Genomic DNA, 27,889 nt, shown 5'->3' on the forward strand with positions numbered 1-27,889 from the left:
TATTTTAAACTCTTTTATTCATCTACTCGTGTAACTGACAAGGGTGAAACATTACGTTTTAAATTTTTTACCGATATGTTGAAATAGTGCATTTTCTATGATGAAATGCAGAGAAATTAGTTAACATGGATATCACACAGTGCTAATTATACAGTCGAGTACTGCTGAAGACTAAGTAGTTGAAGAGAACAATTAAGATGTTCAAAGATGAACAACTGAAGTTATGAGAGTAGAACCAGAATTCTTAGAAAGAAAATCTGCTTCAAAGGAACTACTTTATATCAGAGAACAACGATCTCTGATGTGTGGTAACTTACACTCACACATCCGTTCCAACAGCTAATTTTTAATGAAACAATATATAAACTTTGTAGCGAGCCATCATCCATAACAGCATTTCATGCCGTTTTACCAAAACAAAGAATAAAAACAACGAGGTTATTTTGCTTTTATGGTTGAAACCAGATGCAGTCTTTGCAGAGGACTGAGAAGTACCAATGAACTGAAGGGAAACTGATCTAATTAATGTTCAGAAACTCCTTAGTAAAATGTCAGGACATAAAATCTTTACATAACGTAAACATATGTTTAAATATTTGCTGTGAGTATAACGGTACAGCTTCTCTCGGTTCATAATTAAAAATACATAGATACATTCTGTATTTGTATGAACAACATTGCAACCAAACTTTCAGCTCACGAACGACCATCTGTGATCGATTCTCTGCAGAAAGGAAGCCAAAAGGATAACATAAGACGTGTTACACAAGTATCCCACATTACACATCAGAAGATCCGCAAAGATGGACCAAAAAATAAAAAAATAAAACAACTCAGCAACCCCAGAAAGACATGAAGACAGAATGTAGTAGGTTACAAAAAAAAAACAAAAAAAAAAAAAACAGCAACAATGTGTCACTTTGAGCACCACCAGCTCTGGTGCAGAGCAGCTTCTGGGAGGAATTCTTCCTGTGTGTGCATTAGTATGAAGGACGAGCGCTTGCACAGCACTCGTCAGTGTGCACACATGCAAGCGGTAGCATATACACGTGGGACATGAGTTCCCTTCACTAAGGAGTGCTGCTGTCCCAAAGCTCAGTAGTACAATGTAAATGCCCACATTTCCAAATACAGCTGCTGTTTATGTGGAAGAACGTAAAGGCAAAACACACTCGCCTATCCTAAGAAGACTGTTAACATCATTATTGACTCATTAGTCTCAGCACAAAGAAAGCATTTTGTTTTTCAAGGCAAAACAATTATCAGGCACAAAGCAGCAAAGAGCTGGATCCTGTCTACACTAGTTTACCTGCGCTAATAGATATTCTTCAGTTTGAACCTCGTCACATGACTTAAGAGGAACCCCCCCCCGTAACAAACAGGAAGACAAACACAGTCCCAGTAATTCTGGTCCTGGTGGGGGGAAAAGACGCTGACTGTATAATGTGTATTATGTTTTAGGGTTAAATTCCCCCTTTTTTTTTCTCCAGTAGCAGCACTCAAGTGTGTTTAAATCTCAACATGGCTTTTTAAAATGTTTTTTTCTGAAATGGAAAGTGGTAGTTCTGTCAATGAAAGAAATCATGTTTATAGTTTTGCAACATAAAACTGATTATTATAAAAGTGTTATTCACTTAAAGCGGCGCGTTTAAGCTTTTCCTTTTTTTTTGTATATATAAAATCGCTACAGCAGTGGATATTTATAATAATTCTACCCAAAGTTGCAAATAAAAATGTCAGCGAATGCAAACGTCATCTCTGTGAGCCAAAACCTCAGCGTTAGACTGCTCTGAATGTTCAGTTATCAAAAGGATTTTCTACTCCTGGGGCTCGTCTCATTTAGAGAAGATGTCTTTGTTATAATCATCACGAGTGTCGCTCTGAGTGAAGAAACCACGCCCACTTGTTATCAGCAAACACTTAGGGAGGTGTGACCAATCAGAAGAAAGTCAGTTCCAATGAAAGGGTGCTAAAAATGGGTCATTTTCTAACAAATTGAGATGAACTGAGAGGCGGCTCCAAGGCTCAGTATCACATAAATAAAGATTATTTTGAACTGTGAATAATGCAAAGCTACTCTATAAGAGTTTAACAGTAACAATACAGAGAGCAGGTCCTCCTTAAGTAAAATGAAAAAAAAAAAAAACATGTAATATCATTGCAATCATTTCATTACTGAAAAAAAAGATAAAATCAAATGTTTGAAAGAGCAATTAGTTTTTGATTTCTATTTCAACTTGTGATTTTTACTGAAGCCTTGAACAGGATATTAAACATTTATTCTTTTGAGCCATGCGGCCCATTCAGGAACATTTCCTCACACATACAAACATCACAGATAATCTGTTCTGTTCACTTTGGCACTGTTCTGACCCAGAGCTGATCTCAGTGGAGGCAAATAAAATTCTCAAACGCAAAATTATGGCAATACCTTCATCTTACTGCTGAAGACAGATATTTCACTTTACTGGAGATACATAAAAGACAGTATTTGGGATTTGGGGAAATGCGCTCATCTGCTTTGTTGCTTAAATTCAGATCTATGCTATGCAGCAGGAAAAATATGAAGTGAAAGTTAGCAAACGGTGAGCTTAGCTTTAAGACTTGAGGCTGACTTTGTCCATCTAAACTTCTAAATAATAGCAATAAATGTCAAAATGTTCTTTTTTTTTTTTTTTTTAAATGGAAAGCTGTCAGGTAATTAGCTCTAAACTGACAGATTCCCTGTTACATTACTCGAAAAAAACGGAAGGAACTGGCTGTAAGTCATGTCATGTTTGCACGCCAACAGGCTCCTGGTGGTGAAGAATTAGGTCTTGTGGAAATGCATTTAGTGATTTCTACTTATGACAATAACGGCTCCTTTCAAAGGAGTGGAAGAAAGGACCGTTCATTGATAGATGGTAACGATGTTCTCCTTATTAGTCTCCTTACATTTTCGATTTAAGTCAGATTCATGTCATAAGTGAAGAAAAAACAAAAAGATGACGTGCACACTGGATCTGTAATTACAAGCTTAACAAAGGCCAAAACCACAAATACTAAAGACACAACCAAACAAACAAAAAAATCTTTAAAAAAAAGTGATAAAAGACACAGGAAGCAGAGGTGCCATTTTCACTGTTCACAATCTCTGCATGTGTAGTAAGGCAAAATAAAATCTGAGGGTATTTTTAAGCGTTTTGCTTTCGTCTGGGGAGGTTACGAGTTGGCAACATGATGGCAGGGGGCACGTACGCACAAGTTTCTCCTTAAGGAAGACTTGTGATCCATCTTGACCGACCCGCTCTGTATTTTCCGGGGTTGTTCTGGTTCACGCCACTTAAGCAGCAGAGTGATTCATCAGTCGTCAATGTCCTCATACACATCATCATCAAAAGGCCGCGCAGAAGACAGCTGCAGTCTGTGACGGGAGTACTTGAGCTGAAGGAGGTCTCCAACCTCACTGATGACGTTCAGCGCCTGTGGAGACATTTATACAATGAAGAAGAAAAAAAAAAATGCTGTCAGTCTGAAGGCCAACATGAAGAGCGAGGACGTTTACAGATGCAGAGACACCAGCCTCGTAAAACCAAATTGTAAACTGGGGCCGAAGCAGGAAAGATCTCTGGTTTGAACTTTTACATTTTTCACTTCTATTACCTGGTTGTTAGAGCAAAGTGATGAGTTCATACAGACACGTCTTCCAAACAGCAGCAAATCGTCATTCTATCTAAAGCCCTACAACTAAGGGGGACATATTCACTCTGAGCGCATGAGCTCTGGTTAATGCAACTGAAGTGCTACAGTTCAAGCTGTTATAGCATAAGGTCGACAATAATTACACAATGTAGGGATGAGTATATATATTGCTGAAATTTTAATGTGGTTTTGCTTTGTTGCATCATGCATGTTTGTTTCATCAGTTTTAACTTTAAGCTTCATCAGTAGATTTCTGCTCACTTGAGGTCAGAGCAACAAGCTGCAGAACAAACAACCTTTTAAAAAGTTTTAAGATTCAATACTGTCAGCTCAAAAGCACATTAATGGATTAATTGGCATAAATCTGGACTCCCGTTTTTATGAATCTACAGTTTCCTTTTTAAAATTAATATTTCTCTCTCAAGATTGCAAATGCTACATTTTGTTCACCAGCTATTTGTTAAATCCCTCAGTCCTGCAGCACACAGCTGCTTTTCTGAAATAGGAAACGAGATTTATTGTCGCACATCTCACACTGGTGACATTAACCAGGAATAATAAAGTAACAGGCTGGAAAAGAAATACAAGAGGGAAAAAAAAAAAAAAAAAGTGGAGAATTTCCAAAAATTCAGAGTAAAGTTAGATTTCTCCCAGTGCGTCAAAACCTTACACAACGCGTTTTTGTTCTGAAATTAGAGCTGTGGAGTAACATGCATGCGTGGAGTACATTGTTCCCATTACACCAGATGTTTATTCACCAATTCCTGGACTTATGCAACTTTGGATAAGTGACTATTTATGGGGCTTGAGGAGTTTTTCAGTGTTTCAATGTGTGTAGGTTGCCAGTAAAGCAATATATACCTTCTGTTTATGGTAAAGCTTTGTGAGGATGACAGATGGGCTTTGTATCACATCTTAAAGTATAAAAGGAACTGAAATGCTTTATTGCAGTCAAATCATGAGTATCTTTCTGTGTCGTTTCGGCCAAATATTAAGTTGGTTCATCTCCTTAATCAAGTAAGGCTTTTCAGGTAGACTAGAAAAAAAAATAAAATGAAATAAAAAAAATATATTTCATGGAAGAATCAATCACTATTCTACCTCTGATGCTTTTAACATTTTGAGCCATCAGATGTCGAAGTAGCTCCTCCAAATCAACACTAGGTGGACAATTTTGTAACCGTCTCCACATTTTCAGATACATTAGTTATAACCTGACATTTAAGGTTGACAGATTATTGCGGTCAGTAGAATGAAATAACGATGGCAATAAAAGGATTTAGGTCGGGATGTAAGTGTGGGTGTGAGAGAGTGAAAAGATAATACTCTGAAAGCTCGCCAGCGGATAAAAGAAACACAAACCAAGATGACACTTCAAAGTGCATGAGAATAATACAGAGAGGAAGACTAACGGAGACAGATTTTACACCATGACAGATAAAAGCACTACGGTACAGTACTCCCACTCCTTGTCTTCAGCTTATTTTGTTCAATTTTTTGAAGTGCACCGAGAATAATAGGAAGATACCATAACCCTGGATATACAAAACTTCCTGGAGACACAGTTTGTATCTGCGCCAACTGAGCTACACACATTAGACAGGAAGCACAGGAGAAAGCTCAACCTCTGTGTGAGAGGATTTACATTAGTGTCAAAATGAGAAAAGAACCGTGGAGGATCTAAGACGGTGGCCCGTAGTGAAGAGCAAACAGGTCTGCAGTGAGCTCATTTCAGCAACGCAGAAGAGCCCTCGCTGTGAAGAGTGGGCGGATTTAGATGTGTTGTAATCAAAGCTGAACTGTCTGCACTTACACAGGCCAACACAAAGAGCAATGTTGAGGTCTACACTCAAAACACAGGGAACAAACAGTACGTTAACCTGCAGAGTGATACAGCTGACACTTTATTTTTATATGGAGCCTCTTCTGGGAGACTTTTCCTGACACTCTCTAAATCCAAGTGAGGCATTCTTGTCCTTTGATGGATTTCTGGCAATGGGATGTCAGACATTAAGCTGCAAGGGACTCGGCATGCTCTAAGTTACTCAAGGCATAGGTAGACATTTGAGGTCAAAAGAGATCATATCAGCGTCCCTCAAATTGCAGACAGTGTTTGCCCCTGTTAGACTGCTCCACTTTATTTAATGCCAACTAGATTTCTCCACTTAGTTTCAAACAGCTCAAAGGTCATTACACTGCTGTGAAACAGGAATGAACAAACTTTAGAGAGTATAACTAAACAAATCAGGCCTGGCTAGTAGCAGCCAGCACCACTCAAATAAGCCTGCCACTGGTAGACTATTAGTAATTGCACCCCTCTCCTCCTTGTGAACTCCTGCCGGCAAATCTAGCTAACAAGCTACATTCTGGAAAAACTTTGACAAAAACCTGATCTGTGTGCAGGCCCAGTAATTAGCCATAACCCCTGTGAAAGTACACTTAGCAAAACACCAGTGAGCTTAGTTCATAGAGGCTCGGGTCTAACAATTCTGAATAATTAGAGGAATTCGGGGAATGTTTTTCACTGAAATGTAATGGCTTCAGCCTGACCGTTCGCCTATGTGGACAGCGAGAAGTGGATACGCAAGACTAGTCAACATCAATACATCTGCAGCTGTAGGTGCTGCAGTCTTTCTTTAAAGAAAAAAAAAAAAACCTGACAGCTTTTGCATACTAAGTACAAGCTGCAGAATATTACATCCAATTAACTGCCATCATCAGACATCAGAACAGAGCAGAACAGTATTTTTAGTGGTCATTATTTAGCAGGATTTAATGACACACAGTGGTGTGTAACAGCTTCTTCTTGGTCTTAAAGACCAAAAAAAAAAAAAAAAAGAAAGAAATTGTCCCATTTTGAGAAATCATTGTTGACCTTTACCTATGAGTATTACCATAAAAGAATATCATATCTAGAATGTGTTAAATGAGACATGCTGAATACTAAACACGTGTTAAGATATTTTTAAGTGTGTGTTTACCTGGTCGAGCATGTTTTTCGAATGGCCGGCAGAGATGCAGAAGCGTGCTCGCGATTCGATGATGGGTGTAGCAGGGAAGCCCACGACAACCACGCCAATGTTCCTCTTCAGCATCTCCCTGCCAAACGCTCTGGTGGGAGAGACAAAGCTGGCTAGATCAGGTGACCCTGAATCCTCCCTTAGTTATGCTGCTGGGGCATTCCCAGCATTGAGTGTTTCTTCTTCAGTCACCTTTCTCACTCTCTGTGTTAATAGACCTCTCTGCATCGAATCGTACTTGTTATTAATCTCTATCTCTCTTCCACAGCATGTCTTTTATCCTGTCTTCCTTCTCTCACCCCAACCGGTCGCAACAGATGGCCCCGCCCCTCCCTGAGCCTGGTTCTGCCGGAGGTTTCTTTCTGTTAAAAGGGAGTTTTTCCTTCTCACCATCGCCAAAGTGCTTGCTCATAGGGGGTCATATGATTGCTGGGTTTTTCCTCTGTACGTATTATTGTAGGGTCTACCATATAACATAAAGCGCCTTGAGGCAACTGTTGTGATTTGGTGCAGTATAAATAAAACTGAATTGAATTTAAAAAACTGAATAGCAAAAATAACCGCAGAGGTTTAATAAAGAGTATGACAGACAAAAAAAGATGGGTAAAGTCTTCTGTGAAAACATGTCTGCAGAAGCTTTACGAAGACAGACAAATTCTTCATTAGAAGAAAAAAGGAATGGTCCCAAACCTGCTTTGGTCCCAGTGTTTTGCTTGATATTTACAGCAGGATTAATTAAAGCTGCAGAGGTACAGTCCTTGTACTGATACTAAAGCATGTGTGCACCTAGACTCAGTTTCTGCAGTCAGTTTAACACCTTGAGCTCTTGTGATGTGACGTTGGGACACTGTCTACTGTCCACTGCTATAACAGAGTTTTTAAACTTGTTACCTTAATAATATTTCAGGGGAAAAACGAAAAACCCAATACCCATCAACAAATGATATAATTGATCACACTGTATTGCTCTAAGGCTCCAATTAAGAGTTCCAGCAATCAGAGCAGTAGTAAACAGCAAAGATGGAGGCTCACCCTATCTTGGCGGGCATGTAGAGCATCAAGGGTACGACGGGAGAGTCGTTGTTGCCGTAGATGATGAAGCCCATTTCTCGAAGCCTCTTGCGGAAATAGACCGTGTTCTCTGCCAGCTGCTGCACACGCTCACTGCCTAAGGATGATGAAGAAATTTGGAGACAGAGTTGATAGGAAGCACGATGGAAGTTAATCACACGGATGTCCTGCGTTCTAAGATCATCTATATCTAATCATCTAGGTTTTGTTTTTTGCAGTGTGATGACAGCCGTTTGCTTTGCAACTTTAACGTGTTAGACACACAAGTCATCACATCCTGATGTGTTAATGGACAATATGTGAATATTCACAGAGCGCTGTGATATCCACTCATCTCTGCTTAGTGTAACGTGTTACTCACACTCACTGGATATAGCAAACTCATTAATGAAGCCTGGCTGCATTTACTGCTTTATCAGTTAAATGTTTTTGTTTTTATTGTTGGTCTGGGTTTGTTAACAAACAAGTTTATTATTTGTTTATAATAACGAGTTTGTTTGGTGTAAATCTGCATTTGCATGATTTAAATTGTGTCATGCTTGTATCATTCATCTTTTATCTACCCATATTTAGTTTCGTCTGGATTTATTTTTTCTTGTGGGTTTTTAATAATTTTTCTTTACATCCACATTTTGTCAGTCACTGGTTGCAACTGATTGCAACTCAATTTTAGAGGTGATTCTCTTACCGAGGGCTGTTTACTCTTTACTAAATTTGACTTTCCTGAAGTGCAAAAAATAAAAATGAGCTCTTAATGATGCTTTCCAAAGATGAAAAAGAAACGTTCTGCACGTCTACATTGGAATCAAACTGTGTACTGTGGACTTTAGATTTTGCTTAGCGACATCTTGAACTGTTCTAGCAAAAGGGTTGAAGTTAGATTAAACAATCCATGTAGAGGAGATAGAATTGCCTCGTCTATAAACACAGATCATCATAAAATATTCCTTAACCTCTTTAATTAAATCAAGTAACCATTATAAAAAATAAAAAAAAAATACATACATATTTATAACTGGACATCCTTCTTCCCCCCCCCCCCTTCTACTCCTTTTCTTTATATAACATCTGGTGAAAAAGACCAGAGGCTGGCTCCAGTCCTACAATTCTTAACTTTGCAGTGACACCTGGTGGCCCATCATAACAATTACTGCTGACATAAAATCATCAGAAGTGGAGACGTCACCAAATTATAAACATAATGCAACAAAACAAATAACCAAGGACCTGCACCATTATGCACTATAGTAAATATGCAAGAACAGCCTGAAGTTTGCTGAAACTGGCCGTTTAACTTTTACATTTTTAATCCGAAACTGTTTTGCAGTTTGACGTTGCTGCAGAGTTTAGTTGTTTATCACTCTTTGATCAATCTATAGAGGAAGTTTTCTGACCTCAACATAACATCTTTGTGTGCCTATATACCAATCAGATTCAGATGTGGTCATGGACTGCAGTGCATGTGGAGTGCACTATATGCAAGTGGAAAGTGAGATTTGTCTCAACATCCAACATAATGACTCCTTAAAAGCAAAACATTTTTAAACTTTATCTTGAAATGCAGTTTTCTCACATATAAAAAAGTGAACAATCTGGACTGAGGCTTACCTATTGTTGTGCCATCCTCTCCCATAATGCACTTCATAGAAGTGATGATTTGCTCCACCACAGGAGGAGACATGGAGGTGGCGTAGACCGCACTGTGGGAATGGGAGCGCAGGTATTCGATGAGCTCCTAAACCCAGGAGACACACAGAAGACATAAGCAGATACGCATGAACAGCTGCAGTCTCTCAGTCCCTCACAACGTTGCTTGTTGCTTCCCTCTTTCACGAATATGTGAAAATGTTTTTATTTTATTTTTAGAAGCACCAGATTTACATTAAAAACCTCAACAGTCTGATAAGCACAAAGTGAGAACTGAATTTCGCTTTGCGCTCTCAAACCTGTCAATCTGCCCGTTACATTTTTAGAAGGATATGAAAGTCATTAAAAGCATAATGTGAGCTACATCCTGTAACCTGTTAACACATTCCTAAGTGATTCATGACCAATTTTCTCCGACTCCTTTGTTCTGCTTGAGGGCTTCGGCAGTTCTAAGACGCCACTACATGATGATTTAGACAAAGTGTCTTATCTCGATAACCATCTCGATAAGCAAGCTTTGTTGTCAAGAATGCAACATGCACTGTTGCAATGACTAGCACTCGTGTCTGCAACAAGTGACGCTTAGAGAGTCCATGCATCAGTGCACTCTTGAAAAACTATGAGTTTAAACTGATGTTATGCTAGAAAATGCACTCTTCCCCCCCCCCCCCCCCCTTTTTTTTTTCTTCAAAAAATCAAAAAATAAACAAAGAGATAAAGCTCACCCTTTTCCCTGCGATGTATCCACCTGCAGCACCAAAGCTTTTGGTAAACGTGCCCATCATGACGTCCACGTCACATGGGTCGAGGCCAAAGTAATCCACCACACCTCTTCCTCTTGGACCCAGGGCCCCTATACTGTGGGCTTCATCTAAGTAAAGGTAGGCCCGGTAGCGCTTCTTTAAGGCAATCACTTCTGGCAGGCGCACTATGCTGCCCTCCATGCTGCAGGGAGGAAACCGGCAGAGTGGAAGGTGCATTACATCTCCTGAGGTGTTACAGCTTTGTTTTTCCCAACAAATTCAGCTTTTGCACCAGAAACTATCCACCCAACAGCTGTTAACATAGAATAAACAGCTGAAATGACTTTTGACTCAAATAAAAAAAAAGTTAAACTTATTAAAAAACAAAAAAGACAGCAGAAACTGCACGTTGCAAATGCTTTTTGTAGCACCCCATCAGACAGAATCAGGTTAGCTAACTAAGCACTGACACATTCTCAGTACAGTTTAAAGTGCTGAACCTGAATAAACCATCAGAGGAAGCTGAACCTGCTCTTGTATTTCTGGTGCAAAGACATACATGCATTAAGCACATGCATCAACAATCATTCTTAATAATCCGCCCAGGGGCTTTGGCCACAGATGGAATTGCTGCTTATGCAATAAAGTTTTTAGGTCTTGCTCAACCTGAAACTAGGAAGGAAAATAAAGGGAATTTTAAAAGTGGGCAACTCCTTTTTTTCTACTGCATAAGGCCAAAGACAATTTCAGCACAGTTGCAAAAATTGTATAAATTCAGCGCTGAGACTTTCTCCTACCAAAGACAAGATTTAAATGTACTCCCAATAGATTAAATAAGCACATCTAACAGACTTAAACGTTCTAAATATTTATTTTCCCCATGAAGTCATGTATGACATATACAGGAAATCAAAGCAGTACCTGTAAATGCCTTCAACCACTATTAGGATCTTCTTCCATGGTCTGCGAGTCCTGGGTTGGCCATGAACGATGGCTTCTCTCAACAGTTTTTCAAGGCTCTGCATATCTGACAGGAAAAAACAAAAATTTGAAGTGTTAACATTCAAAATGAAAGCTGTGGTTTTAGCAGTGGTCTTCCTTTGTATTCTACATCAAAATGCTTTCTCTTTTCCACTGACGTTGTTTTAAAGCTGGCAAACATTAGATCAGACAATCAAACTAATAAAAAGCGCTATAATTACAGACCTTGAGAAGCAATGGAAGTTTTACGACATGGCTAATGCATGGGAATAAATGCAAATAGGAAGCAGATGGATAAGAACAAATAGGAGACTCACTGTTGTGTTTAAAGACTCTGATGGTGGACCCAGATAGTCTGGCTCCCAGGACCAGAGAGGCATGGTTCAGCTCATCACTCAGGATTAGACAACCCTGCAGAAGATTAATTAGCATTAATATTTCACACATATAGGATTTGTTGCACACAATAGCAGATGGACTGCTACGTTTTTTTAGTCAACATTGTTTTTATTGGCTGGTGAGAGGCTGGAGAATCCTTTTTTTTACAATTATATAGAACAACCTCTGCTGAGAGAATTACACTGAGAATGCAGCTTGCTTTGTAGAACTGCATTGTTTCATACCTCACTGCTCTGAGTCTAACCCTACACCTTTATACCAGCAGGTCTGAATCATTTTATTAGAGCAGAAGTCTTTAGCAGTCTCACCACTGTTGGCTTTCACTTCCTTAGTTTGCTCCTTTTTCACTTTAACACACATAACCAGCCAGTCACCAGCAAGTGTTTCTTCCTGATATAAGATAAGGTGCTTGGTGTAACTGGTGACCTACAATAGCGTACTATTAAGTAAACATACTTAGAAAAGACCCATGAACATCCAGGATATCTTGCTAAAAATAAGCTCATCCTTGTCCCCTGTGTCACTTGGGGTCTTACCTTGCCAACGAGTGCTGGTATGTTCATTGAGTTAGTTGCAAATCCCATGCCGAACGCCATGGCTGATTCCACACCCAGGAACCTAGCCACCTGTTTCTCCATCTCCTCGTGTCTGTCCAGGTTACCTGAGGAACAAAAAATAAATAAATACATGAATTAAAAGAAAAAAAACCCACAAAAAACATGGGAGCTTAAAATAAACGGATACCACTGAACACCTTGAAGTTCTAAAACTGACATCGATTTTTTTAGTATTGTTTATTTACTTGCTTCTCCTGGGAGATGATACCACAGAAGATCAATAAAATAAACATAAAGACTGGAGATGGAGGGAAACAGCTACCCCAGCTTTGTTCAGGTTAAATAAAACAAGAGAACTCAAGGATCCACTGCCAAAGCCAATTCCCTATTTCACGATTAAGATGGTGAGACAGATACAGTGGGGCAAAAAAGTATTTAGTCAGCCACCGATTGTGCAAGTTCCCCCACTTAAAATGATGACAGAGGTCAGTAATTTGCACCAGAGGTACACTTCAACTGTGAGAGACAGAATGTGAAAAAAAAAAATCCATGAATCCACATGGTAGGATTTGTAAAGAATTTATTCGTAAATCAGGGTGGAAAATAAGTATTTGGTCAATAACAAAAATACAACTCAATACTTTGTAACATAACCTTTGTTGGCAATAACAGAGGTCAAACGTTTACTATAGGTCTTTACCAGGTTTGCACACACAGTAGCTGGTATTTTGGCCCATTCCTCCATGCAGATCTTCTCGAGAGCAGTGATGTTTTGGGGCTGTCGCCGAGCAACACGGACTTTCAACTCCCGCCACAGATTTTCTATGGGGTTGAGGTCTGGAGACTGGCTAGGCCACTCCAGGACTTTCAAATGCTTCTTACGGAGCCACTCCTTTGTTGCCCGGGCGGTGTGTTTTGGATCATTGTCATGTTGGAAGACCCAGCCTCGTTTCATCTTCAAAGTTCTCACTGATGGAAGGAGGTTTTGGCTCAAAATCTCACGATACATGGCCCCATTCATTCTGTCCTTAACACGGATCAGTCGTCCTGTCCCCTTGGCAGAAAAACAGCCCCATAGCATGATGTTTCCACCCCCATGCTTCACAGTAGGTATGGTGTTCTTGGGATGCAACTCAGTATTCTTCTTCCTCCAAACACGACGAGTTGAGTTTATACCAAAAAGTTCTACTCTGGTTTCATCTGACCACATGACATTCTCCCAATCCTCTGCTGTATCACCCATGTGCTCTCTGGCAAACTTCAGACGGGCCTGGACATGCACTGGCTTCAGCAGCAGAACACGTCTGGCACTGCGGGATTTGATTCCCTGCCGTTGTAGTGTGTTACTGATGGTGACCTTTGTTACTTTGGTCCCAGCTCTCTGCAGGTCATTCACCAGGTCCCCCCCGTGTGGTTCTGGGATCTTTGCTCACCGTTCTCATGATCATTTTGACCCCACGGGATGAGATCTTGCGTGGAGCCCCAGATCGAGGGAGATTATCAGTGGTGTTGTATGTCTTCCATTTTCTGATGATTGCTCCCACAGTTGATTTTTTCACACCAAGCTGCTTGCCTATTGTAGATTCACTCTTCCCAGTCTGGTGCAGGTCTACAATACTTTTCCTGGTGTCCTTCGAAAGCTCTTTGGTCTTGGCCATGGCGGAGTTTGGAGTCTGACTGTTTGAGGCTGTGGACAGGTGTCTTTTATACAGATGATGAGTTCAAACAGGTGCCATTCATACAGGTAACGAGTGGGGGACAGAAAAGCTTCTTACAGAAGACGTTACAGGTCTGTGAGAGCCAGAGATTTTCCTTGTTTGAGGTGACCAAATACTTATTTTCCACCCTGATTTACGAATAAATTCTTTACAAATCCTACCATGTGAATTCATGGAATTTTTTTTCACATTCTGTCTCTCACAGTTGAAGTGTACCTCTGGTGCAAATTACTGACCTCTGTCATCATTTTAAGTGGGGGAACTTGCACAATCGGTGGCTGACTAAATACTTTTTTGCCCCACTGTATTCACCAAGTAGAACAGCTTCCTCCTTTGCCCATGCTTCTCCTCTCCACCAAGTTTAATCACTTTCACCTTGAGATTTCTTGCATAATCGTGCTGACTGACAAACTGCACTGATCGCATTCTGCTCCAATAAATTTGCGCTTCTGTCTGGGGAGTTAAAAAAGGAACCTGTCGATACTCAGATACTTAAAGTTCACATGATATATCTTGTTTGTCCAGATCATATAACATCCAAGTGTAAAGACATCAAGTTGTGGATTTCATTATGATACATGTAGTATTTCCCACATAGAGGCACAGACTTCTTCGCATCCTGTGAGGTTATCAAAACTTTAAATATTGTCTCTTTGCTTTTGTATGAATTAAACAATCAGGATACAACATGTTTGCAACATTAACCAGTAACTGTTATATTTTGTGTTTCGCTCCATTTCCAGTATTCGTACAAATCCAAGATCCAAGCTCTACTTAAGTGGTCAATTATGACTAAATATTTTTCAACAAACAACATAATATGTTGGACATAAACTCCTATAGTGTACATAAGCATTACAGCCATCTACACTCACCAGCCACTTTATTAGGGACGTGTTCAACTATATTAAATCAGTTATTTAAATGGCAACGATAACACATTTAGGCCTGTAAACATAGTCAAGATAAAATGAGCATTAGAAAGGGGAAGAAAGGTGAGTTCAGTGACTTTTAATGTGGCATGGTGCCCGATGCATTTCAGAACCTGCTAATCTACTGGGATTTTCCCACACAAGAGAAAAGATCCAGTGAGAGCAGCAGTTCACTGGTTCAAGCTGATAAGAAGGCAACAGTAACTCAAATAACTACTCGTTACAACCAAGGGAGAGATTTGCATCATAGATGTGTTTGGATGTTTCCAGCATGTTGCTGAATCTCTGCCAAGAAGAATTAAAACCTTTCTTAAGGTTAAAGGTGCTCCAACACCAGACTAATGCCTAAAATGTACTTTACAAAGTGGTCAGTGAGACTTATTTGAAAGCATTTGTAAAGACAGAAAAGTCACGGTAATTTGCAATTGGCTCAAACACCGCGCACAGATGATCATCATACTAGTTCCCACAGCTTTACTAAACTAACTGGTTTATGACATTTTGTTTACCGAGGTGAATTCAGCTGTGCTCAGTCTTGCCATTTAAGACCCAGCAGTGATAGCAAAGGTAGCGGGTGTGTCTGTGTTTTGCCATGTGTTTGTACCAATCTCCTGCCTCGTGCTCGCAACTCCAACACCGTACTTCATAGTGACTTCAGCTGCGGAGTCAGCACATGGACCTGTATTCTCAGCGAAGCCGAGGTAATTATACGAGCCCAGGTTAATCACATCCTGCACTACCCGACCCGTGTATCTGCAAGAGAGGGCGAGAGGAGAAGATAAACAGACACAGGAAACAATCAATGAGAAGAAACTAATGATTTGGGAAACAGATTGGTATAATTAATAGTAATGATTGGTAGAAGTAATTAAAAACTAGACTGAGAGGTTTGATAGCATCAGCGTGCTCTTTTTTGTTTTTCCAATCTTTCTGGTGTCTGTCTCTCCCACATCTTCTCACTTGTGTGTTTTGTTTGACTTCACGAACATTATAGATCTTAAGTTGGACCGATTTTAATATGAGATGAATGCTACATGGCTGTTCATTCTGGGGTTATCACCTTCATAATATAAAGAGTGCGAATATATATATATATATATAATGTACAAAACTGCTACATATACAATTCTGTACTAAAGTCTTAGAGCCATTCAACATGTTTTTATATTTTGCAGCCAAGAACCAGAATGACGTGCAATTTTTAAAGTTGTCTTGAGGAACAATTGTCCAGGCTTCCTGAAAGTCTTTCAATGGTTTTTATTTCCAGTCCAGTCTTTGTACCTGAACATTTTCAGACACATGCCTTCTTCGTTAAGCCACTTAACACTGAAATATAAACACTTAAGCATAAAAAAAGGCACCTAACTCGCTGGATGAGCCAGTGTTGTGTCTCCACAAACAGACAACTTGGCAAAGAGCCAACTTTAAACTATTAAACTGTAGCTTTGTTATTAGCACCGTGCTGCAAAACCACAGAATTTGTTCACATTTCTTTAGTTAAATCTACAAAAAGGTCAAAGGTAACACAGTCTGACAAGCAAAAAAAAAAAAATAGCATTTTTATTTCTTTTTGCATCAACAGGATGATTTCCAAAGCACACCACGAGACAAATTAAAAACGCAATCCAACCTTCCCTGTCCACCTTAACTGTTCATGTGCATGAAACCAAACCCTGCTTAAGGATTAGTGATCAATGGACTCTAAACAACAAGCTTCTGGTCTTATCTTGTCTTATGTTTATATTGTCTGAGTACACATGTTCTGTCTGTTCATAGAATTTACATACTATACACAGAGGTAAACAAGGTGAGAATCCTACCTGCTCTATGCAATATAATGCTGTAATAAATGTGTTCAAGATTTCTCTACTTTTATTAGGATCTAGAGAAATAAACTTTATTAGGAACAACTCTACACCTTCTGAGTCACTTATCCAATCAGCTAAAACAGGATTTTCACCACAACAGCCTTTAGTGTGAAACAAAAGTAACAAACCTCCAGTGAACAGCTTCTTTTATTACTTTGTGCTCAAAAAAAGAGAAATTCAACAGAAAGCTAAGGCTGGAGTGGGCACAGACTCTGTCAAAAGAGGACAGTTCAAAAGGAAAAGCAACCTGGTCTTATAAATCTTGAATTCTGTTCCAAATTAATGCACCAAGTCACAAACCAAAACTCCTATTATAGTCATACAGTCGTATCATATCAGGGGATATTGGGGATGTGTATTAATATTAATGTCCAGGTGAAAAATTTCTATGAAAACCACGTCAATCTCAAAGGCAGGTTTCCAGCATCTTTTGAATTCCACAACTCAATTAAGGTAGTTTTGTGTCTATTATGCAAACACATTAAGCAAATGTCACCTGACATCTGGCTGATTTATCAGTCTAGTGCTATTGTACTGTACATTAGTTTTCGTGTTTTATTTAATCAGGGGTAATGGAAAGGCCTGCCGGAGCTTTTAAAAAGCCGTGTCCAGTGAGAGACGTCTGGAACCTGGCCAACTTTGTGTGATGTTGGTAACATAGCAGTTATAAAGCATACTTCCCATTGCTATTGTGTGCCTGAAATCCTTAAGGTTAGCTTAATGATAACAATATTTGCGCTCTTGAATGAAAGCTACATTAATCTCACTCAAAAGTCCAGTTGTAGTCGTAGGTGGCTCGTTCCATCAGATCCATCTTGGCTCCCGGGACGCTGCATATAGGCCTGTTCCAGTTGTCTCTTATCCGCATATAGAGGTTTCTGGTGTAAAAGTTCTCGAAATCCTGGTAGAGCGGTACAAAATCCTACACATGGATGAAAAGGTAGATAATAAAGGAAAGTAAAAAGCAGCACAACATAAAGGAATTTTCTCCTACATCACTGGTATTTCCTGTAACGATATCTAGATCTTCACAGTTTCAAGTTTCTTCAAAAGCTCACAAGGAAAGAATTTAATCTCATCCAGTTTAAGCATTACAACAACATTTAAAAGAACACACATGATCAAGGGAGCTGATATTCCTTGTTTCATGGAGGAAAACATCCGTCCGATATCGTCGGGCCCATTTAATGATTTCCCCACGAAAGGCTTCCTTTCCTTGACATAACTAAATTCTGAGAACAATGGGCTTTACTTTCACACATTACATAAGATGTTGGAAACAAAAGTGAGTGACACAGAAGACATTCTAAACATGTTCCACCTCTAACAAAAATGCAATCTTAAGCATGCACACTTTGGATTAAAGGCAACAAAGAATATTTCTATGTAAAGTTCCCCATAGCTGGACATAATTACAGCTGACAGGTTCATTTCAAACAACTGATGCTTGCTTTCTTTAAAAAACACCAAGCTTCAAGCAATGCTGATTAAAATGTTTGCAATATGACAACCTACATTGCAGATTCTAGTGATTGGGATGGATGCTTGCTTTGTAGTGTGCAAATATCACATTGGCTTACTTTGATTAATGAAACTACAAAAGGTTCCCCCCCCCCCTTTTTGTTATCACTACTGTTCCCGCACAAACACTGCAACAATTTGGTCACCAGGCAACATGTAATTAGAGCTCAGTCTCCCAGATAAGAACCATTCAACACCTGAAATGCGAGATGAATCCCTGCCAGAAGCAATCATAACGCTACAGCTACTGCGTTTAGGTAAAGGGCAGCCAAGTTTCTCAACTGCTGCCTTTATCTGGAATTTCTTAGCATGAGCCCTAACTTTGATTACCACCTTTTAGATCAATTGATTTTGTGTTCCTGCAAATTTACTGTTGCATTTGTTTTTCATCCTACCTTTTGCTCCTCTTTCTCTCTGGCGATGTGGCACCTTTCAATCTTCCAGTGACGAAGGAAGTCACGGAGGTAGCCAAAGATGGTCAGGATGCCGTAGCCCATGTATGTGAGCACTGCCACCATCATGGGGGTCTCTTCAAAGTACTCGATGAAGGGCCGGCTGTACAGCCTGCTGTTGTATGATGCTGCATAGACCTATGTAAATCAGAAAATGTACAGAAGCAAGTGGTTTAATTATTTTAATGAAAGACATGAAATAATATCTGCCATGCAAACTAGGAATCACAAAATAACTTAAAACAATCCAAACAATACAATCACAACAATTTTACAACACTAAATGAACTTCAAGACTCATGAAACATTATCATCTGCATTGCTGAACAGAGAAAAGTGGTAAAGAAGTACAAAAAAATGCTGAAATTTTGGTTAAATTATTCCCTTTTTAAATAAAATATATACAAGTTTGGCATAATGATGATTGTGTTGCAAGTGGCAGCAATGTGACTTATCAATATGTAGTACTAGCATGTTTCACATCACGCTGTGTTACTATTTGTGTGTAATTGGAGCCAATGCAAAAAACAAACAAACAATAAAGTAGTTTATTGTCAGTAAATGTTACAGGACGTTTCTTAAGTCCAAGCTATAGAACAAGGCTCACACTGCAGCCCACAGTGCATCCACGGCTTCCATAGTTTACATTTGGTCATACAAGTTATGCAATGAAACGTGACAACTGAATAAAAATAACCAATTTAATCTGTTATAATAATCTTGTGGCAAAAGGCATCTTTCAATGTGTATGGGTGCTTAAGAAGCTGTGAAGAATTGTGTTTATACTTGAATCTGTCACATTCAAACAGCACATTTAAAAAATAACAACTTTAAATGTAAGTGGGAGCATGTGCTCAGAGGTGAGTCAAGCAGGAAAAAGAGCTTAAAACGCTTCAGTTTTCAAGAGGAGTTCATACAAGCAAAGCGCAGGTACCGTATACACTACACTTTGTAATTATAGTACAAAGAAAGGTCGCTTCACTTTTAACACTCCATAATATTGAATGCAGCCTTTTCTGTCACTCACGTAGCAGGTTGCTCTCATTGCATGTTTATAATGTGTTGAGATATCATCTCTTTTTGTTCACTGTGATGTGCTGTGATCTGAGCTTGAAGCCTCCGCCCTGTGTTTCAAAGTCGTAAAATCAAAAAAAACTCTGAGCAGCTCTGACAGCAGTGAGTCCCTATTTCAGTTTGATTGGTTATTTCTGCAATAAGCCCTGCTTCTCTAAGCTACCATGGTGGAAGAGCTTCTCACGGATAAGATATCAGTCTGCATTAATATGGAGAATTACCACTGAATTATTTCAGAGTTAGGTTTGCCTGTCATATTGGCTCATCTTTCCCTGCCATGTCACTGTAATTTTACCTTTGAAAGTCTTTAACTCAGCTCTGCACAGTGTTGTTCATTGTGAATGGTGTTTGTATAGATGCTGGTAAACAGACTTATATTTTTGACAGTTAGTATACGAGACCAGCGTTGCTAGCTTGCAGGGTGTCTACCATATGATACTCTGAAAGCCAAAGTGCCAGTAAAAAACAAAGTGAAAAGAAATGAGGAAATCAAACTGCAACAATATGTTTGACAAATCTGCTGATCTAGCTGAAATTAACCTGGGAGTGCTCTGATAACTGAAACATATTTTGAGTAGAGATGTACCGATTTATCCACCTTCTTGACTGAAATTAGCTCGCTAGTATCTTAATAATGGCAGTGGCTGATATTTTGTGCTGTGTAACATCAAAGAGCTGAAAATTAAAACAAACAAAAAAAAATACACAAACTTGATTTGCTGCTCTTCAAATATAGTCGTCTTTGTCATATCTGGTGCTAAACTACATTTTATTCAATTTCTTCACCATTTTCCAATTTATATGAAACCTTTGAGTGAAAAATATCCTTTGATTACTTAAAAATAAAAAAAGTCAGTAGCTGAAGCCATACTACGCAGGATTATGTTACAGTGATACCCAACCGCTGCTACCTGTATTTATGCAAACCTAGCCTAAAAAGAGATTCACAACATTTCCTAACTAAGACTTTAAAAGGAATAAACTTCCATGTCATTGTGCATACAATATACTTCGCCTCTTCCTTTGTCTTATTTACGAAAAAGTGGTTTAACTTTTGTTTTTATTGGCTGACATTTAGATGGTTCACTTAGAGGTACTTATTTAAAGCCAGACTGTATGAAAAAGGAAGATAAGACCAAACTATTACGTTCTGGTTCAGCTCTGTACTCAGGGAAGTAAACAGGGAGAGCGATGATTTGACTGCCAAATAAGGGAGGAGAAGGTTGTGTTGATAAACTTGAACAGATAGAATTCACTTTCTAATGTTTTTTCTTCTACATCTTGATAAGTAATTGGATAGACAATGAAACCTAATGGGCACTGTGCAGTTCACTTCACTATCGCGCTCATGGCTATTAGGGCATTGCATGTGACCGGTCATGCCTTTCCCTCAAATTCCTTACAGAATAGCAATGCTGACATCTGCATGAACCCTAATCAGCTGAGGTTTAGTCAGCAGGCACTCAGTTTCTTAGCCTGAAAAGCAAGTGTGGCAGAAACCCTCTGTGCAATTTGTACCAAATTCTTTAGTGACTAGAATAATCAGATAATAAACAGCAACGTGCTTCACGTTATTTTACTTAAGAACCACACGCTGGAGAAAACTGGGATTACTTTCCTCTCAAGAAATATTAATCTGACTCAAACAACAGGGGAAAAAATTCTCTGTATTTCCAATGCCAGTGTGTGTAGCAGCACCTAATCAGTCAGAGGAGGCCCATTAATTGGGCCAGCTACAGAAGATGCACCCAAGGGTGGAAATTTCATTAGCCTATTTGGGAAGAGCTGTTTTGCAGCATGCACTCAAGTCTCAGCGGACAGCTTGAAGTGAACAGGTGCACTGGTTCAGTGTCTCCCTAATCACTAACTCATCACAGTTTCAGTGTTGATTGCAAATGGAAGCCAACCGCCTCATGAAAGAGAAATGTTTCCAGACTTTTACTGCCAAACAAGTGAGAGAAAAGTACAGCCAAGATGAACAGAGCCAAAGAACGAGATTTAAAACTAAAACAGAAAGAAAAAGCTGACATATTGCACGAAATAAACACAACAATCTCCCTAAAGAACAATCAACTGAGTGGATGAGTTTGAGATTTGTTTCAAAATTGTCTGGAGTTATTCCATTCCCAGTTTGAGCCTCTGATCAAAGTCACAAACCTGGACTCCTCTTAAAATGGGTTGGAGAGCATCAAGGAGCCATTCAAAGTTTAGACTTTGATTTAAAAAATAAAAATATTATAATGGGGAATTAAAACGCTGCTGTAAGTCATTGAGAAAAAACGAGGTATCTAACCTGACAAATAAGCTGAAACTTTTTAAAGTGGACTTTTAAAAAAAATGGAGCTCGGCGTTTACTTTGTACAGGAGCCGGGAAACATCAGAACTCGATGACAGCATGCTGTGAGACTGCTGTCAGCAGCAGGACTCGGTCAGCTGTCCTACCCGAACACCACAGGACTTTATCATAATAACGGGAATTTAACAGCATCCTTCGGTGTCACGAGTCCACAGAGTGGATGCTTTCCCCGGCTTCACCAACCCATCCGACCCGTCCCATCCCGGGCCTCACCTCCTCCTCGGCGGTGTGGCAGCGGTTCTTGGGCGGCCGCTCATGGCAGGGGCGGGGGTAGAGGCTCTTTGCCAAACCGTTTCTCTCCGGCTTCAGCCCGTTCTTCACCCGCCGACACACTTCGTCGTCGGCTGCTTTGGTCTCGGGGCTTTCGGTCATTGCTGGGCAGGAATGGTGGAGCTGCCACAGTAACTTGCATGTAGGAACACGGAGCCTGCCCGCGGTGCAAAGCGGTGACAGTATCCGAGCAGTGAACGTTTACAAGCACACGCACTACAAACTCCCTGACACGCTCACATCCACGAACAGCAATCACACGCACAGCCCACTCCCTGTGTAACCTGAAAATCTAGATACTCAATACCGGAAAACAACGCCCCGTAAACCAACGTAAACCGAAGCCTGTCCTGGTGGGGGCGGGGCCATAATGTCTACAGAGAGGCGTGGCTTAAATTATGTACATTTGATTACAACTCATTACAGATGTTTTTGATGTCATTTAAAATAAATAAATAAATAAATAAAATATTACAAATTAGTCATAAGTACATGAGGTTCAGGAGGATTAACAGAAATTATATACAATTAAAAACTAAACTTAAAGTGTTAATATTTATAATATTTCACAATAAATTTGAAATGATTAGCATGAGGGGGTAAAATCGCCATAGTTTCATCACGTTTCGTCAGTACTTCCAAACAGTACTTCCAAACAGGGAAAGAAAAACTGAAAACTTCAAAGCAGCTTTAAAACACTAACAGCAGTTAAGAAGCTAATCAAGGGTGATTTTAACCCCCTAACCCTACCCTTAAAACTATTCTCAAAATTCTAATATAAAGTCCACACATGTGAAGGCACCTTATTTTCTGGAAATAGTACTGCACTTTGAATATAAACATTATGTAGATAATAGGTATTGATTTGCAAATAACTGTAAATGAATAACTTGAGGTTATGATATAATGATATACTACTATTCTATAGTGTTATCTTATCGTATGTGTTATCTTTAAAGATATAGATATATACTTTCCAGGTCAACTTGACAGAAAAGCAAGGTGAAATGTAAATGTTAACTCAAAGGTCAAATGTGAGATGATATTTAAAGGCCGTAGAATTGTGAGCATAGTCTCGAAGATAAAAAAGACATTTTATGAAAGCTTCACTAGAATCCCCACAAATTATTCCCTGTATACCTATATGCAAGAAACATAGTTTTAAATAGTTGTATATATATATATATATGTTTAATATCAATTTGACATTGAAATCAATCTATTGACTTTGAAGGAGAGGTCAGAGGTCAAATGTGACCTAATATTTTAAACCTTTATACGGTGCTCTTGTAAAAATCACAGTTTATAGTTATAAGACATTTTTTTGGGATCAATTTTCTTCCAATAAATCATAGATTTGACCTTAAAGACCCTGGTGGATGTAAGCCAGATTTCAGTGGTTTGTTAACATGACTCTACTTTACACTCCTACCAAGTTTTATCAGAATTCATTCAAAACCTCTCCCGCTGTTGTATTTACATACAGAATGACATGCCTGCACCCATGCACGTACGCAAATGCTATCAGAAAAATACATCCCCCCCTTAGTGGAGGTACTTATTATGGCGTCACAAGTGCAAGATGGTTTGATATCAAATGGCACCACATTCTTTAAACAATAAAAAACTCTGTGTTTGACGGAAAAAAGAACAAAACACTAGACTTTAATTTGAATCTTGGCCGTGTTTATCCTTCCTTCACGTGTCACATCTGTCTGTAGTCCATCACACACAGTGACAAACAGAAAAAGCTGAAAACACTTCCCAGTCGTCTGAGTTCAGGTTGAACAGCATATCTTCAGGCACGTATTCTGTTTGTTGGCACAGGAGCAAAAATTCCCATTAAGTAAGCTGCTTATTATTCCACTGCAGCCCCAGATTTAATAAACACAATTACAAATCGCAAAGAAATCTTTAATGAGCTTGATAAATGATATGGAGCAATCTTCTTATGTGTCGTATCAGATTTTTAACTAATTATGGAACTGTGGCTTGTCATATGTGTGCAAATAGAAACACGAACATGCTCACAAGTCTTAAAAAAATCATCCACTTAATATGAGATAAAAGGTGGTGCAAGTTCTCTCAGATTTCTTTGTGGATTCATGTCTTTGCACTGCCCTGTTAAAGGCTTTCAGAACACATTCTACAAGATCACGAGTTAAGCATCAAACCAGCTTTCTGACTCACTGTCCTTGTGACTGCGATCATTTCTGCTGAAAATACAGTCTAGCTACCCCCTCTTGTGGCGCAAGGTTGGAATGGCAACAAGTGAAAATTGCTGTGTAAAAATAAAGACTGAAGACCTGAGACTGATGGCCTCAGGAACACATAGTAAAGGGTCAGGAAAACAAATGTCAATGAAAATGTTGATAGAGTTTGGGTGCTGCTAATTGAAGAGCCAGACAATATAATGATATTAATGATATTATTAATAATAATAATAATAATTTGATATCTTTCATTTACTTTGAAATGTGCCCAGTCTCTAATTATAAGTGTTCGGACCGTGCATTGCACCTGAGTGATGGTTACAAGGAAACAACACATGGCTTTAATTAAATGCTGATTATTGCCACTAATGACCTAATGTTCTCTGTCAGTCATTTGTCTCTCCCCAATGATTTCATTTGGACAAACATGGTGCCAAGGCCCTGACATGGTATACCATTTAGACTATCACTCTGCATTGCACTATTGATGTCAGTAACTGCATGTACCTGCAAAAAATAATCAAAATAAGTTCCAAATACGTGATTACAATGATTCCTCTATGGTAGTGGAGCATTTGTGATTCCTCTGGTTCGGCTGCCACACACCAGCAACTGCAGTGAGCCTGTGATGGCTATGTATTACAACAGAAACTGTGATTTCCTCACTATTTTCTTCTCCGAAATGAGCTCCCGTGCCAGTGGGAAATAAGCAGCATGCATTACACTGAACGTTTGACCTAATCTGTGTCATTTCAACTTGATGGCCATTTTGCTATTCTCCCTGTCTGATAGGTTACGATGACGCATCCTATCACATTCTTTTACTGCTTCCTTGTCATGAGTGAAGGGCTTGCATCAAGCAACACACCCCGCAGGAGCGTTCCCTTCCAAGGTAAGACATCTTATTTACATGATAGTTTGAAAGAGAGCCTAACAGCAGTACACAGTGACTAATGAAGAGCAAATTATTTTATATACTATGCAGTGTGATATATATATATATATATATATATATATATATATATATATATATATATATATATATATATATATATATATATAACACTAAAGGAGCTCTGCTGGAGAGATGGAAAATATTAACAGAAGATGTTGGTGTTTTAAAGTTGGTGTCAGAGATCACTGCCTAACATTTCAGTCCAGGTCTAGATTTGGTGATCGGATAGGTAGGTATGAAAAATGTGTTATTCCCATTCCTGATTTCCTTTTATTGTATGTTTGTCACACAGATTTAAATACATTTAAAAATTAATTTAAAAATGTAAATATTAGACAAATATAACATAACATAGCATATATTAGACAAATATATTCTACTCCAGATGTTATTGGAGACACACCTTTTAAAAGTTCAACTTTTGTCTGGTCAGTCCACAGAGTATTTTTCCAAGTCTTGGGGATCATCAAGATGTTTTCTTGCAAAACTGAGATGAGCCTTTACCCGTATGTTCCTTTTGCTTAGCAGTGGTTTTTGTCTTGACTGACTTTAACTGAGGCAAGTGGGACCTGCAGTTCCTTGGATGTTGTTATAAACACCTTCATTAAAAAACTTGCTTGTGTTATCTTTGTCTAATATTTACATTTGTTTGATGATCTAAAACATTTAAGTGTGACAAACATACAAAATAACAGGAAATCAGGAAGGGGGCGAACACTTTTTCTGCAGCACTTTATAATCTGAAGCGCTGTCTCTATAGACTGGCTGTCATCTTGCTAGACACCAGTTCTATCACGATTGTAATATTTCATCACATGATGAAAGGTTATCACAGAATAATCCTCTATTGTTATGCAGTGACCTTTTATTTTTGGTAACAGTGCACCCACATCATGCCAGAGCATATCAGAGCCACTGGATCCCCTCACTTTAGGTGTCAAGGGTTCTTGTTTCTCCTTCAAATCCATTGCATACACCATCATGCTTTAACAGTCATGCTAATTGGTTTCTGGAGCAATGTCACTATTATTATTATTATTATTATTATTATAATAACCATTATTATGCAGCTAAAATTCAGCTTTTTGACCTAACCTAGGCAAATATTTGTAGGGTCACCTTCGACAAAGCATTGATATACATATATATTACAATATATATGATTAAGAATATTCTAAATCAAAGCACACAGTTATAATAAAACAGGCATTTATGCATTTTTGTTGAAAACTTGATAGACTACGCAACATAACACATCAAAGCGGACATTATTAAAATGCATGGGTTTGAATGATAACCTCAAGCTCCTTGTCCACCTGTCTGCCCTAGACATAAACTTGAAACAGTTCAAAGAGTCTGGCTTTGACAGTTTGAGCTCTTTGATGGTAAGAGAAGACATTGGTCAGCTTGTCCTTGGTGCCAGAGGGAAAGTGCTCACCCTTAGCTTGGATGACATCACCAAACAGACCAGCGAGGTATGACCTTTGTTTGTCTGAGTAGACCGCTGTGCTCTACTTCAGAATGGCGACCCCTTTTTAATGTGAAAGAATTAATCTGCAGGTTTCAAAATACTCAAATAGAGAACCATAAGAAGCTTGTCAAACATAAAAGAGTCTTGGTCATTACCAGTAGTTTTTTCTTCCAGAATAAATGGGCTGTGAGCTCTGCAGATAAAGACCTCTGTCAGATGAAGGGCAAGAGTGCTGAGGTATAGTAAAAAGTTAGCAAATATTATCAGCTCTACGTGGAGGTTTTCACTCCCAAACACAACTTACAGTTTGGGACTTTATTCTTTTATTTTTGTATGGTCTTCCAACAGGAATGTGATAACTTTATCAGGACCCTGCACACAATGGGGGACAATAAAATGCTTGTGTGTGGGACAAACGCTTTCAACCCTGTGTGTGACTATATGGTAAGTATCTTTGTAAAAGCAAACTTAGAATACACAGGACCAAACGTAAAGACATGGATATGCCACTAAATCAGGAAAATAAAATATCCGAAATGGGAAAAGAGATGATGAATATATTTCCAAAGACAAGCATCGGCTTGTGTTTCAATTTGCAGCTGGAGCAACAGAGCAAAAATATATAAAATTAACAATTTAGTGGAAATAATGCATAATATTCAAACAGACACCGTTTTATATAGTGTGGGATTTATTTTATTACTTTACATCTTCAACAGTAGAATATTAAACTTCAGGGACTGACCTGTCATCTATGGTTGCTAAATAGCTTTATAGATAGTCTTAGCCTAACTGTTTGTACCATCATTGTAAACAGTCATATTGTTTGCAGCATTATATTTATTGATTTATTTATTAAGGAAATATAAAATGAAGTGCTAGTTGGTGATCTTTAGATGAAATCGGAGGCTATTAAAAAAGGTTTGGCAGAACAAGGTTATTTAACCTTATTACAGTTCA

The 27,889-nt window shown here is 38.8% G+C and overlaps 2 protein-coding genes across 3 annotated transcripts in view; one reads left to right on the forward strand and one right to left on the reverse strand.

Moving 5' to 3' along the window:
- Positions 1 to 22,655, reverse strand: LOC113012162 (serine palmitoyltransferase 2-like). Its single transcript, XM_026152190.2, has 12 exons — positions 22,234 to 22,655; positions 18,534 to 18,728; positions 17,385 to 17,539; positions 15,354 to 15,502; positions 12,079 to 12,203; positions 11,461 to 11,554; positions 11,084 to 11,189; positions 10,145 to 10,364; positions 9,381 to 9,507; positions 7,734 to 7,869; positions 6,663 to 6,792; positions 1 to 3,462 (listed from the first exon to the last, which is right to left on the reverse strand). Exons 1-12 carry the CDS (start codon positions 22,390 to 22,392, stop codon positions 3,343 to 3,345), a joined length of 1,716 nt encoding a protein of 571 aa, XP_026007975.1. The 5' UTR covers positions 22,393 to 22,655; the 3' UTR covers positions 1 to 3,342.
- LOC113012161 (semaphorin-4E-like) overlaps positions 19,153 to 27,889 on the forward strand; it is a 12,974-nt gene continuing 4,237 nt past the window's right edge. Inside the window, exons 1-5 of one of the 2 annotated variants that reach the window (XM_026152187.2) lie at positions 19,153 to 19,520; positions 25,296 to 25,395; positions 26,788 to 26,933; positions 27,104 to 27,166; positions 27,278 to 27,373. In XM_026152187.2, coding sequence (XP_026007972.2) covers positions 25,302 to 25,395; positions 26,788 to 26,933; positions 27,104 to 27,166; positions 27,278 to 27,373 — 399 coding nt within the window. In that variant the 5' untranslated portion in view covers positions 19,153 to 19,520; positions 25,296 to 25,301. The remainder of the gene's footprint in view (positions 19,521 to 25,295; positions 25,396 to 26,787; positions 26,934 to 27,103; positions 27,167 to 27,277; positions 27,374 to 27,889) is intronic. The other variant, XM_080293658.1, reaches the window with a different exon arrangement.

The sequence above is a fragment of the Astatotilapia calliptera genome, chromosome 19, assembly GCF_964374335.1.
Source record: "Astatotilapia calliptera chromosome 19, fAstCal68.1, whole genome shotgun sequence".
Classification (NCBI taxonomy): Eukaryota; Metazoa; Chordata; class Actinopteri; order Cichliformes; family Cichlidae; genus Astatotilapia; species Astatotilapia calliptera.